This window comes from Leptopilina heterotoma, unplaced genomic scaffold, assembly GCF_015476425.1.
Source record: "Leptopilina heterotoma isolate Lh14 unplaced genomic scaffold, ASM1547642v1 Lhet_120, whole genome shotgun sequence".
In the NCBI taxonomy this organism is placed as follows: Eukaryota; Metazoa; Arthropoda; class Insecta; order Hymenoptera; family Figitidae; genus Leptopilina; species Leptopilina heterotoma.
The window spans coordinates 1,552,826-1,567,377 of record NW_025110838.1 but is presented as its reverse complement, the minus strand read 5'-3'; the positions used below and the strand labels follow the sequence as shown (position 1 = coordinate 1,567,377).

At 26.1% G+C, this 14,552-nt stretch overlaps 1 protein-coding gene across 3 annotated transcripts in view; it reads right to left on the bottom strand.

The window, feature by feature from the left end:
- LOC122510668 (neuronal acetylcholine receptor subunit alpha-7) overlaps positions 1-14,552 on the bottom strand; it is a 344,417-nt gene that overhangs the window by 235,587 nt on the left and 94,278 nt on the right. For all 3 annotated transcript variants that reach the window (XM_043625472.1, XM_043625481.1, XM_043625489.1), the window contains one exon: positions 1,070-1,209. In XM_043625472.1, the coding sequence (XP_043481407.1) occupies positions 1,070-1,209 (140 nt within the window). The remainder of the gene's footprint in view (positions 1-1,069; positions 1,210-14,552) is intronic.

The window sequence follows — 14,552 nt, the reverse complement described above, 5'->3', positions numbered from 1 at the left end:
CTTCATTATTTTTGTGCTTTTGGAAAATACTTTACTTATTAAATTGTCTCGACTCTTTGGTAAAAAATCAAAAATTATTAAAAATGATCAAAAATCCGAAAAATCGAATTGCTTAAAATTCAACATTTTTTTTTTGTCTTTAATGCCATTTAGCTTTATTATTATTTGAATTTTTATTCAAGAGAAAAAATGGTAAACTGAAAAAATTTAGAAACTTTTAAAAATTCCAGGCCTTTTCCATGATTTCCCTGATTTCCAGAAGCCTTTTAAAAATTCCATACCATTTTCATGATTTTCCAGATTCTGTAGGAACCCTGCTTTTGTCTGACTTTCTTCTAAATAATCGAATTCAGTGATTTCTGTGGTGAATTTGGTTAAGTTGTAAAATGATTAATTTCTATTTGAATTCGTTTTTTTTGAATGTAGAAAATCTGATGTTAATTTAATTCTTTTTTCCTTATGCACGGCAAAAAATATTTAGCTGGATGAACTACAGATTTCACTTTAGTAGCGAAATTTTTCAGTGCTTCAATTAATACTTTCGTTATTCTAGAGAAACTTATCGCTATTTCAAGTAAAACTTTTTTCATTGTGTAATAATTATTATTTCTTTGAAAAGTATTTATTTTTAAATGGCTTTATAAAATAAGCAATGCAAAAGATGACCCAGATACTAGTTGTAATTGTTCTAGCCATAGTTTAAGTCTAGTAATGTAAATTCTATTTAAATTGAGACCATTTAGTGAAATTATTTAAATTTTAGTTAGTTAAATCTCTTTGTTAGGTTATAATAATTATTTCTTAAAAATATTTTAAATTGTTTAAAATAAGCAGCCCCATACAACATTCCCGCGCGCTTGCGCGCGGATAGTTTGGCTAGTATAAAAATAATTTGTAACCTTCAATTTTATAGTAAAATAATTCAATTATTTTGATAGGTAGGAAAATAATTTTAATCTTTAATTTTTAGATTAAACTTAAAGTAACTCAATTATATTGTGGAAAAATATTTTCAAGATTTAAAAGAATAAAATAAGTAAATAGACATCGAATAATTTTATTAACTCACCACATCAATGATTTGCTGCAACGTGATGCCAAATTTTACTTCAAGAGGTTCACTTTCGTTAGCCACCGGTCTCTCTAGGGTGTTATAATTCGCCAGAAGATGATTCAGCAAAGTTCTCTCGTATTTTCCGCCAAGACTTTCTGTAATAATAAAGCAAAAAAAAAATATGTTAATAATAATAAACCAAAAATATTTTAGATAACATTTTGATTTATTTATTAAAAAAAATTTATTAAATGAAAATAAATTAAATATTTCTTAAAATTGAAGTCTCATAAAAAATTTGATCAAAACATTTTTAAATAATTGATTTCTTTTGACGATTTTTAATAAAATTGTTAAGAACAATTACATTTTTCGAGGAATTCGATTAAAATTATATTAAAAATAATTTAAATTCTGCGATGAGATTTATTTATGAAAATAATTGAATTCCTGAAAAGAATTTTATTATTTACAAAAATAATTCAATCCCTGTAAAAAATGTTATTATTTATTAAAAAGAATTAAATTATTGCGAAGAAATTTATAAAAAATTTGTAAATAATAGAATTTATATAAAATTGAGAAAAATTTTTGAAAATAATTAAAATTTTACAAAAAATTTTATTAAAAATTTTTTAAAAATTAAATTTTGTAAAACATTTTATTAAAAATTTAAAAAACAATTGAAATTTGAAGAAGAATTTGATTACTTTCGAAAATAATTGAATTTATGCAATCATTTATAATTTTTCCAAAATAAAATAAAATTTTTGTGTTTTTGAATAAAATTCGTCTATAAATCCAGTATTTTTAATAAATAATTAATTAAATTTTTACTAAGAAATTTAACAAATTTCAGAAGAATTATTAAAATTTTCATAAATAATTGCAAAAAAAAATTAATAAATTTAATAAATTTTGTCTAAATTTAACATTTAGAAACTATGATTTATTTTCTTTACATTTGACAAAAAAATGTGATATTTTTATTTTTTTATAAATTTTTTTTTGTTAATTTCGTTTATTTAAAAGTTTAGAACTTTAGGAGCATTTACAAAAAAATAAACAGATTGCAGAGAGATATTCGCAAAAATATATTTTTATAAACATTTTTTTATAGTTTAATAGATGTGGAGTACATTTCCGGAATAAAATGCAAATCAATTTTTTTTCTATCTTTTTTTGTGTGTCGAAAAGGGGGGGGGGGGGATTTCCAAATATTTTCCCTCAAGGATAAGTTGAAAAATTTATCCATTATTCATAAAGTATTTATGTGTTTACGAAAGTGTTAAAGTAAAGCAACCCACAAACGTGAGGTGAATTTGCTGAATCATCAGAATAGTTTAAATTGCTGTTGCATATAACATGTATATTGCTTAAAGTCATTTTAACATTTACTTGAGTTTATAACACATATATATCATGTATAAAGTGCATTTCATAACAAAATCAGTATAATAATAATTTACAAATACAAAACAAAAAAGCCTCCTTTTAAAACAAAATAATCTCTTTTAATTTATAGCATTTTTAATTAAAAAGACAAATTAAATTTAAAAAAATGTAAAATCCAACGTAAAAACTATACCGTGAAAGTTAAAATTTAAAATTTAATTCTTCAGCAAAATTTATTAATTGAAATATATTCTATACGTCGAAATTCAATTAAAATAGTTTTTTAACTTCTGGAAATATGCACGTGCACATTATATATATTCACAGAAAAAATTCGCAGTATTATTAAAATATTAATCTCACAACACGTAATACGAAACTTTTTTCTGAAGATGAGTTTCTCAATTTAATTTCTTCCAACAAGATTTCACATCTTCGACTAACCGTAAAATTAAAAACTTTTTTCCGTAATAACTTTTGAAGTGGAATACACTGAAAAGAAAGTTGCTTTGAGGGAAGAAAAAAAAAATTTCTTAAATCACGGAAAAGGGAAATGATTTTATTAAAATCAAATAAATTACTTTGACTTGTAATCATCCTCAGAAAAAAAAATTTTTTTATATCCTATAAAAGTAGAAATTCTCCAACCGAGAGCTAAAAATTATTATGATAATTTTGCAGAAATTTCATAACTTAAATTTTTTTTAATATTTAATTTCTTTAGGGAAAATAAATATAATTATAATAATTATTCATGATTGGAATTAATTTAGAATTTTGTGCCACTGGAATATTTCAATGACGCCTCCGACAGAGGGCGAAGAAAAATCCGAAATTAATTATATTTTAATTATATAACCAAATACTTAAGAAAAAAATTTTAAAAAAAAAATTTTTTTTTCAAAGTTGATAAGGACAAGCAACGATATTAGTGATAATTATTTTAACAAATTTAAATTTAGAGATTGTAATAATTATATTATCATTTACATAATTTGTTTTAGAGAGAAAGAAAAATAAAGACGTTAGTTAAAAGTTTGATATTAAGTCTATAGAATGGATGTCATTGCCATTTATCTCAATTTCCTAGCCTTCAAGTCTTATACCCTCAAATCCATTCGACCTGACAACTAACGCCATTCGCTTGTGACACTCCATTCGCATTTTCCTTCAAGAAATGCAGTTAGGTGAAAGGAATTCGCCATCATAGTGGAAGACGCATCTTCCACCCTTGTGAAACGAACGTTTTCATCTTCATTAGCTTAGAAGGTGCAGAAATTAAAAAAAAAAAAAAAAACCTCTTACGACGTATCACGTAATTTTAGCCAATATTAAAACTGTAATTATGAAAAATTCCCAAGTCACGTTATTCTATTAATAAAAATAAAAAAAATTTTCTTTGGAAAATATTACTGTGATTAAAGAAATCGAAACTTAATTCTTGACAAGTTGTATTTTTTTATGTTGCCCTTTCTTTTCTCTTTATTTTCTACTTTTATTCTTTTTTGGTTCAGTTAAATTTGAATTTCGCGCCATTGTAATAGTTCAGTGACGCCTCCGACAGATGGCGAGAAAAATCCTTTCTCTTGCAACTATTTTTCTTCGCCATCTGTCGGAAGCGTCACTGAACTATTACAATGGCGCGAAATTCAAATCAGTTCGAGTCAAACCAGTCGCGACTGGTATTTTTTCCTTTATTAAGTAAATGCATAGCAACTACGAAAAAAATAATTAAATTAATGACTAAAAAAAATAAATGAGTTGCAAGTAAGATGCATTTTGTGATCACCAACTGTCGTGAATGAAAAGGCGAGTGTTATTTTCGCAGTCAAGTTGACTCTGCGCAGTTTTACGGTGACCGTCACCGCACGTTTAGTCCCGGCCGACATGAATGGCAAAGTTTACAAATACGAGAGCTCATGAAGAGCCTGTGTGTGAGTGTGGTACATATTCATTGCAATCGCAAACACATCCACATATTTCACATAGGTCGTTTTTACAACGGCGCAAGCGCTTCCATAAGGGATGATAGGTGGGTAAATAGAAAGCTCGAACAAACCAAATCTTCTGAGAGGGAGAAACAAAGAGATGATGGCAAGAAATGGTTGAAATAGAAAGAGAAGAAAAAAACGAAAGAGAGAGAGAGAGAGTGAACTCCATCCGTATACCGAGAAAAAACTGGTTTATCCATTCGAAACGATTTTTTTTCCTTCAGAGAAACGAATTGCAACAAAGAGCGAGAAAGAGAGAAGTATCACAAAAAAAAACTGAAAAGCATTCCGGGAGAGGCTGAAATACATTCAATGGAGTTCAAATTCAAATACCGCTTAGAAAGGGTCAATAGCGAAGTGCATATATGGAATTTTTTGGCAATTTTATTATGTTCCTGCGTCGGAAAAAGTGATGCTATCCCAAAAAATATTTTTAGTACTTCCTGCTTCCGTGTGGAATTTTTAAATCCTGGCTCTGCTCGGAACCAGAATTTTAGTTCCATCAAAATTTGTTTTTTATGTTATGTTAAATTTTTCACTAATAATTTTAGTTCCATTTTACAGCAAAATCGAAAAGAGAAAAAAATAGCTGTTTTTCAGTAAAAAATAATATTGCAATAACACTTAACTACCAACTTATTTAAATAACTAACTACAAATTTAAAAACTAATTCAAAACTGACTGAAAACAAATAATAAAAATGGTACTAAAATAAAATAATAAAAAAATATAATACATAAAAATTAAATAAAGAAAATGATAACGAAATAATATTTATTATATAAATAATTATTAATAGTGAATTGTAGTAATTCAGTGACGCCTCCGACAGATGTCAGGCAAAATTGGTGCTGATTAACGAAGAGAAAAAAAAAGAAAAAATAATTTAATTCCATCTTTAACTAATTTACTAAAGTAATTTACCAAACAGAATTTTCAAAAATAAGAAAATTGAAAAGTATTTCGTGTTTCTTCGCCAGGAACGAAGGAGTAATTGTACAACAATTGCAAACAATTTAAAAGACTTTAGCTCTCCCTAAAGTCTACTATTATTTTTTTTCTGTTTTCTTTTCTGTTATCTTCTTTTTTCAACAGTATGTGAACTTTGGTTGTTCCCATTTTTTTTTCACTTTAATCGCGAGAGTTAAACTAAATTCGTTGAAAATTGAGATCAAAATGAGCTTTATGACTACGTTGGAAAATAGAAAGATATATTCCTTTTAAAGATAAGAGCTATTTCTTATATACTTTTCCTGAAACTCGAGATGAAATGAATGTAATTTACACTTATTGTTACTGCTTTTACTGGAGAGAAACACTTTTGCTCTTCGTAATTGCTTACTACATAATTCAAAAACATTCATAGCTTTGAAAACTGAACTTAAATTACACGAGAACAACGAAAGTTAAAAATGTCTCTTACACATATTTATTTACTTTGAAACTACTATTTTTTTTTAATCATTATTGTCTATTTCTAAAAACTTTTAAATTATAATTTTTTTCAAGAAAATGTTTTTTAAAAAAATATTTCCACAATTCAATGTTATGTCTGAATATTTAAAAATAAAAATATTAATGAAACTAATAAAAATATTAATAAAAATAATAATTATTATTCGAATTAAGTAAAAACTAAATTTACTTCAAAATTTATTTTATCATTTTTTAAATTATTTTATTATTAATATTATTAATAGCAACAATTACAATTGTTTTATTATAATTTAAAAAGTTAACGAAAAAATATTTCTAGTTCAAAAAGTTTAAAAAAAAACTATTTTTTCTTCTCTGTAAGTTATATAAAAAAATCACTCTTACACGACTATTCGGTTTGTTTTATTAATTTCAACTTATTAAGTTATTCATGAACTTTTGGTTGTACGTTCCACCACACGGCTTTTCCCGATGTCAAGTTGAATTAATGTCCGACCTAAACATTTCTCTTCCACTTGGCAACTCGGAAACGCCGCAGTAGAAAAGTCAATCTCCAGACCAACTGTGAGTGTCTTTTATTGAAAGTTCTCTTCGGTAAATGGAGCAAATAATAGAAAGACAAAAAGAAAATAAAAAAACATATGAAAAGCAATTCGGTCAAATTTAAATGCAATTTTAGAATTTTTCTACGTTGGAAAAATTGTTATCTATTCAAAGAATAAATAAATAATAAATAAATTGTTCCACTTTAATTTAATTTATTTATTAATTTAATTATTAAATTGATTTAAATACAAGTTTAATAAATTAATTAAATTCGCAAAATGGATATTTTTATTTGTTACTTTTTCTAATTTTCCAATTTAGATTTAATATTATACTGTAATTGACTCTGCATTGATTTATAGCAACGATTTTTCTTCGACATCTATCGGAGGCGTCACTGAACTATCACAAAGGCGGGAAATTCAAATTTTATACATTAAAATTCAAAATAAATTAAATTTAAAACTAGAAATATTTTTATTTATTTCGTTTTCTTGTTAGAAATATTAATTTTTTTTCAAGTCAAATTTTAAGAATAGTTGAAGGGATATTTCAAAAAAGAACGAAATAGAACAGAATTTAATTTAAGGAAGGAAAAATAGGAAATCTAAAAAATAGAGATATATTTATGGTAATTAATAAAAGAAGTTTAAAATAAAATATATATAAACTAAGTTTCTGAATTCTATCACTAGCCAGGTGGATTAGAGAAGGTTTCAAGCTTTCGAGCCGCAACAAGTTGCGGTGACAAAGCGCTTTAGCATTTCAGGTTCACTGGTCCCATTTACTATTTCGATTAATGCTATATTTGTATCCGGTTTTCAGGATCGTACCCGTTATTTGTAATACCCACACCGACAAATTATACCATAAGTCAATGTACCCAACCATAACACCAAAATAGCCAACATTCGCCATTGTTCACATTATCGTGTGTGTCTTTATTATTTTATGCCAAAAACTACAAAAGCCAATAATTAACAAATTACTAATATTTACGTTCCACAAGAAGCCAATAATTTCTATTATCATTAAGTATAATCAATATTTATTATTATTTTTATAATAAAAAAATTTATTATATAAAAAAAATATTGCATAAAAGATATTGTATAAAAAATTTTTCTTCGCCATCTAACGGAGGCGTCACTAAACTATTACAAAGGCGCGAAATTCAAATTTTATAAAACACAAAAGTGAAGTAAATTAACATTAAATAATTATTTACTTATTAATATTAAATCATTAATTATTATTTTATAATTCAATAATTAAATATAATATAAGTAAGTAAATATACAAATTTTCTCAATGTAAAAATTCTTTTAATTCAAAAATTACTATTCCGAGTTACCTAATCAATGCGCGGTTATGTTAAAAATTAAAACATTAAAAAATTATTACAAAAACAAAATTTTTTAACTTTGCAATTAACATACGAAAATAATAAAAGCACTTTAATTATGAAAATGCAGTATTTACACAAAATTAGCACACGCTTTCAACCATTTAATAAAATTATAAAGAAAGAATTTCAAAATAAAATTGTAATTCAGTCTTATAATATTAAATAGGGACCGATTAATTAAAGCTCTCTCCTTCTCTCTCTTTGTCTCCCTTTATTTTCTTCGCAAACATCCGAGAACGAAAAGGAACATTATTGTACAAAATAATTTCCTTTGATGAGAAAGTGAAGAGGATAGAATTTTTCTGAAATAAAGGAAGAGGAAGACTATTGTTTTCTAAAACGTATCAAATATTATATTATTACTTTATTATTATTATTTATTATTTTTTTATGTTATTATTATTAATTATTTTTATTTATCATTATTATTGTTATTATTATTATCATTATTATTATCTATTATTTTTATTATCATTATTGATATTATTATCAACATTATCATTGTTAGTATTTATTATTTTTATTGTTATTTTTGTTATTATCATTACATTTATTGTATCCAGCAGACGAAACAACAAGATTTTAATGTCCCGATTGATAGAGTATTGTATGCTTTAGGTTTTGTATTATTATTATTCTGTTTCTCTCTCAAATATTGATTAAATCGATTCGTAGTTTTGAAATGAGAGTTTCAGAAATAATTCAGTTGGAATTTCGGAGTAAATCAACTAAAGGGAATAGATATGCACATTCAGTGTGCAGTAGAATGGAACCAGCCATTACATTTTGACCAACTATTATATTGAAACCATTCATTTAAATACCATTCGTCGTTTACATGGCAACTGTGTTCCTTCGAATACTCTCCAATTTCTCTCATCTACAATAGTTAATCTAACACGAACTTTCTATTACCCTATAGCACAAAGAATTAATAAATCGTAAACTTTCCCCTTCCTTCCTTCCGTTCAACTGCTGTTTTCTGTCACAGAAAATTATTGACTTAATAATTAACTTTATATTATTGCGATTAAATACAACGAAATTAACATTGTTTTTTAGAATGTTTCTAATCTTTTCTACACAATACGGTTTCATAAAATTTGAATTTCGCGCCATTGTAGTAGTTCAGTGACGCCTCTGACAGATGGTGAAAAAAATATTGTTACTCATTTAATTTTTTCTTTTAGAAACTTTCTATTTTTTCCGAATATTAAGGTTTCTGGTTTCTTTATATTTGAATCTCGCGCCATTGTAGTAGTTCAGTGACGCCTCCGACAGATGGCGAGAAAATTTGTTGCTCATTAGCGAAAATAAAAAGTAAATTAATTGTTAACAGTTTACTTTTGGTATTCTAGTTTCTATAATTATACCAATTTGCATAGTAATTTGTAAACAAAAATAAAAAAGTCTAATTAGAAAATATTTAATAATATTTAATTTAAATAATATTCAGAAATAAAAGTGTCAATTTTCAAAAGTCACTATAATGCATCTCTGCAAAAAAAAGAAAATTGTAACTATCAAAGAAAGTACAAGAAATGTAAAAAAAATGTTTGCGCCTGTATTGAAAAAAAGTTTCAATTTTCTCAGAACTGTTGCGTATTGAACTGACATTCTGATAAATTACTTTAAACTATAAAAGTAGCCTTGTATATAGGTGTATATATATAGATATCTAAACGAAAGGTATAAAGGTTGTTTATACATGAATTTTAATAAGCATTCTCAACGTGCCAGAGTCCACTTGATTCACATTTACTGTTCAAGTTATTGCTGCATTAAGTCAGAAACACGTTTTAAGTGACTACAATTTCAGAGTGCAATATATACAAGATCTCCAAGTCTGACCCGCTGTAATATTTAATTAATTATTTCATAAAAGTTTCATGAAACTTTTGAGTCAATAATTTACACACAGACGATAAATAAATAATTGTTTACATATATTTTCAAAACTGTTACCAATTCAATTAGAATACATTTTTTTCATTGGAAAATATATTTCTAATTAAACTTTAACTAAATAAAATTTTTAAGTGAAATCTATTTTGAATTAAAATGCTTTTAGGGAAATTATTTTTAATTCAAAACATTTTTCGAATTTTTTAATGTTTTACAAATATTATTAATATTAAAAAATTTTTTTTTAGTATTTTTAGGAATTTTTTAATTTTGTAAATAATTTAAACATTTTCAATAAGTTTTAAATATTTTTTTCTTATTTTTAATACGACGGATGGCATCACTATTATTAACAACGATTGCTTTCGCCATCTGTCGAAGGCGTCACTGAACTATTACAATGTCGCGAAATTCAAATCCAATAAAACACAAAATTTAGAGTAAAAACAAATCAGTTTAAATTTCACACGACTTAACTTTTAAAAATGTTTCTAACACTATTTTTTAATATTTTTTTATTAAATAAAAATATTTTAAAACCTTTTTTTAAAGTTAAACATTTTTTAAAGTATTTTTATATTTTAATAAATTTTTATTTTCAATAAGGGAAAACATTTTGCATTTTTAATTTTACATAAAAGGTTTATTTTGTTACAGAGAGGAGGATTGGTTATAAAAAAGAATTACCATCTTTGTTGGAAGACTTGGACTGTAAAATTCACTCGAATGCAACTGGAAAACTACACTTCTGTCTCAATGAGCTTAAAATGTTCCCTATCAACTCCAAAGTTTAAGTCCCGTATCGTCTCTTCAATTAATTGTTCTCTTAAAAATACTAATCGATTTTAAAATAAATAAAAAGTCCACCCTTTATTTGATTGGGTATTTTCATTTTATAGTTTCACTAAAGAAAATGAAAGAGTAAACAATTTCATTCTCAAAATTCAACATTTATTTATTCCCTATTCCTTATTCTTTCCGAAAAATTTACATTCGATTCATTTAAAAAGTGATTTCAATGCAAAAAGCACTCTTATTCACACTCGCACAAAAAAAAAAGAAGGAAATACTATTTTTCTGAATGCACCAAAAAATTACATATTCCTTCCTTAAAAATGTGTTTCCTGACAAATTATTCCTTGCGAAAATCTTGTTCTTCTTCCTGAATAATTTTCCAAGGAAAATCGCGTGGAATTCAAAATTAAATGTGATAGGGTAAAGTTAAAAAGAAGAGAAAGAGAGAGAAAGAGAAAGAAAGAGAGTAGGGTGAAAAAGAATATGAAAAACCGGAAACGGAAAGAAAGACAGAAAAAGAAGGATACTATTGTAGAAGGAAGCAGGAAGATTGTAGACGTTCAGAATGAAATTGAATATTCATCGATTTCACGGAACGAAGGTAGAGCTTTAAGAGCATCTCCGGGACAGAAAAGTACTTCGAGGAGAGATCTTACGTTTCTATCGTTGCAAGTTTTTGGTTGAGGATGGTGGAGGAAATGTCGGACGCTAACATCTTTCGATAAAAAATAATATAAAAAAATCCCCAGAAGCAGAAATATACGACTTAACCGGTTGAAGGTGAAAAAAATGCTAACTCCACAACAACAGAAGTTGAGAAAGAAAGAGAGAAGGAAACAGAGTGAGAGAGAATTTTTAATTAAAAGACCATTCAGTGAAAAAAAAATTCTTGTTACGTTAACATTGTGTATAAAATCCCTTACTTCGATAAAAAAGACTAAAAATAAAATTTTACTAAAAAAATAAATAAAATATAAAAAAATACGAAATTGGAAACGAAAATAAAAAATTAATTTAACAAAAAAAAATTGCAAAAAGAGAAAAAGAATGAAAATTAAAACAGAAAATTGAAAAAATAGAATTAGAAGAGAAAATAAAAACAAACAATTAAAAATTCTCTCTCTCTTTCTCTTCTTTTCTTTCAACTTCTGTTGTTTGTTGAGTTAACATTTTTGTTAGTAAAAGAATAAATAAATCATACATCAATACACAAAAAGTAAATCATTCATAAATAAACAAAATATAATATAAAATGAAATAATAGATAAATGAAAGTAAAGTAAAAGATAAATAACGTAAAACATAAATAACATAAAAGTACAAAAATAAATAAATTTCAATAAAATAACTAAGGAAATAAATAAAAATAAACGTAAAAAAGTGAAGTAATTAAAATATTCGTAAAATCTGCAAAAAAGGAAATTTAGAAAAGCGGACACAGAATTTTTGCTGACAAGTGACCTATTAAGAAAGATATTCACGTCAAAACATGTTGTTCATTAATATTTTAAAAGGATTATTTAAAGATTGCTCGACAGCATGTCATAACTTATTTAAAAGTTCGACTTTAATAATAATTATACGTCAGATTCATTTTTTTCTCATTAAGAAGTTTCACAAAAAGCTTTACTAATTTATAATTATTATTTATTTACCTTTTTCACATCTCGGGGTAAAAATTTACTAATTTTTTCCAGCAACTACACTTTTCTAAAAAGACTAACTCTTATCATTCACTTCATCTCGTTTACGAGCGAGATTTCATGCTGCCTAGACGGGAATTCACAGAACTAAAATGGCGCGAAATTCAAATTACAATTCAAACTATAATCAATTTTAATACATTTTATTTATTATTTTTAGTCTTCTTTTAATAAATAAATAAATAACCACAAAGTAGGTACGAAAACAGTAACAATAATAATAATAATAACATACATTTTTATAGCTCCTGCATTCTATTGTGATTATTAGCCTCGAATTTTCTCTGCCATCTGTCGGAGGCGTCAGTGAATTATTACAATGGCGCGAAATTCAAATTCAATAATGGCACCACTTAATAAAATTGCTTCTAAAATTTGTCCAATTACGTCAACAGTTCAATTCTTTCAATGAGAGAGTTTTCATGACCTCTAGGCGGGAATTTACAAAAATAGAACGTCGTGAAATTCAAATTGAATAAAAAATAAATAATATGAAATAATATCTAATTACGCCAACAATTATTTTTTCCCACTAGTTTATTTACGCTCTAATTTTCCCCATCTAATGTTTAACGCTTTTCTTTTATTTCAGATAATCTTCTAGAAGTTAAAATAAATTCGAGAACAAAAGATATTATTTAAAATCCAAGAAGATTGAGAGAACGACAGGCGAGAAACTAGCTGACTAACCATCTAGCTTTGAACAAGAAAAAAAAAGCGAAAAAGAGGTGACAACTAAGTACCTAGAAGATTTCACGCCCCGCAAACTTCTCGGCATTACCCATTTTATATCAACGGTAGCGTGAGAGTCGACAGAGCGGATTGCTCCCACTGATGTGGAGTAGTGCACCAGGCTGCGAAAGCCTCCGGGCAGGAATAAGGGTTTCTTGTATCATCCCAAGTGCACCCGAGGCGATATCAAAATTCAACCTTATTATTATACCCCTCCCAACTAAATTTTACAAGAAGGAAAAATAATAATCATTGTTTTTTAATGCCCATAAAATAATAAATACATCGTAAAATTTACCATACCAAGAAAGTATTTATTTTCTTACAACTTAGTACCACATACAGTTTCTATAGAAGAAGCAAAATTTTTTTTCTTTCCAAATCATCAAAGTTTGTCCATCGATTTTTCTTTTTTTTTGTAAATAATAAATCTACATGTCAAAGACCAAGTATTTACGAAAATCTCATTTATATCAAGAGATAAGAATTTTTTTCATCCCATTTCTCAGTAAATTGAACTGGTTCGAATGAAAACATTGAGAAAATGATGACCACTCTCCCCTATATATGTAGAAATAAAAAAACTATACAAGCGAAAAAAAACCCCATCTCTGTGTATAAAAAAATGCTTCATAAAAAATAGCATAAAAAGCAATGTTAAAAAAACGAGCGATCACTAATTAGAAAAGAGAAATAAAACCAAAGGGAGAAAATAAAGGGAGAGAAAACAAAAAATAAATATATCGAAAAATTGTAATACCAAAAAAAAACATTCAATCAGAATCATCAAAAGTAAAATTATAAAAATATAAAATTTTACAAAATAAAAATTTTTTTTTCAAGTTCCATTTGATTAAATTTAAACATTCGAGGTAAAAAGAAAATTTCTCCTCTCTTCAATTTTTACTTACTAATGCAAATACCACACCCTTAATCGATCTTCCCGATTTCCCAATTTAAATTTGTCCTCTTTTCAGCCTTGTCCCAGAATCGATGTTTTTTTTCTGTTTTGTTTTGTTTTCATGAAAAAAAAGTGCTGCTACGTTCGTTTACCTTAGTTACCACCACAACCTCGAACTAATTAATTTACCGACAAACAAAAACTTTCGTTCGAACAATATATATTGAAAAGAAACGAAAGAACACTGGTGTTATAGAGAAAAGCTATATGTTCAAATTTCAAAGTAAATTCGCAATGTGTCGATTAATTTTTGATATAAATAAGAGCAAAAAAATATTTGTTTTATTTTTAATTCAATATAAAAAAATTGTTGATTATTTCCCTTGGAAGTAAACTTTAATTGACTGAAGGTCGAAATTTAGAAGTGGGGACAATATAGGTTAAGGTAAATAGAGTTCAAATTTATATTTTTATTATAATTACCTATAAAATTATAGAAAGATAAAATGTACTTAAAAGTATAAGCGTTTTACTTCATCTTTGTGACTTATAAAAATTAAAATTTTGCGCCTTTTGTAATAGTTCAGTGACGCCTCCGATAGATGGCGAAGAAAAATTGTTGTTATGAATCAAGGGAAGATTTTTAGAAAACAGAGGCGGCTAATATTAAATTTGAATTTCGCG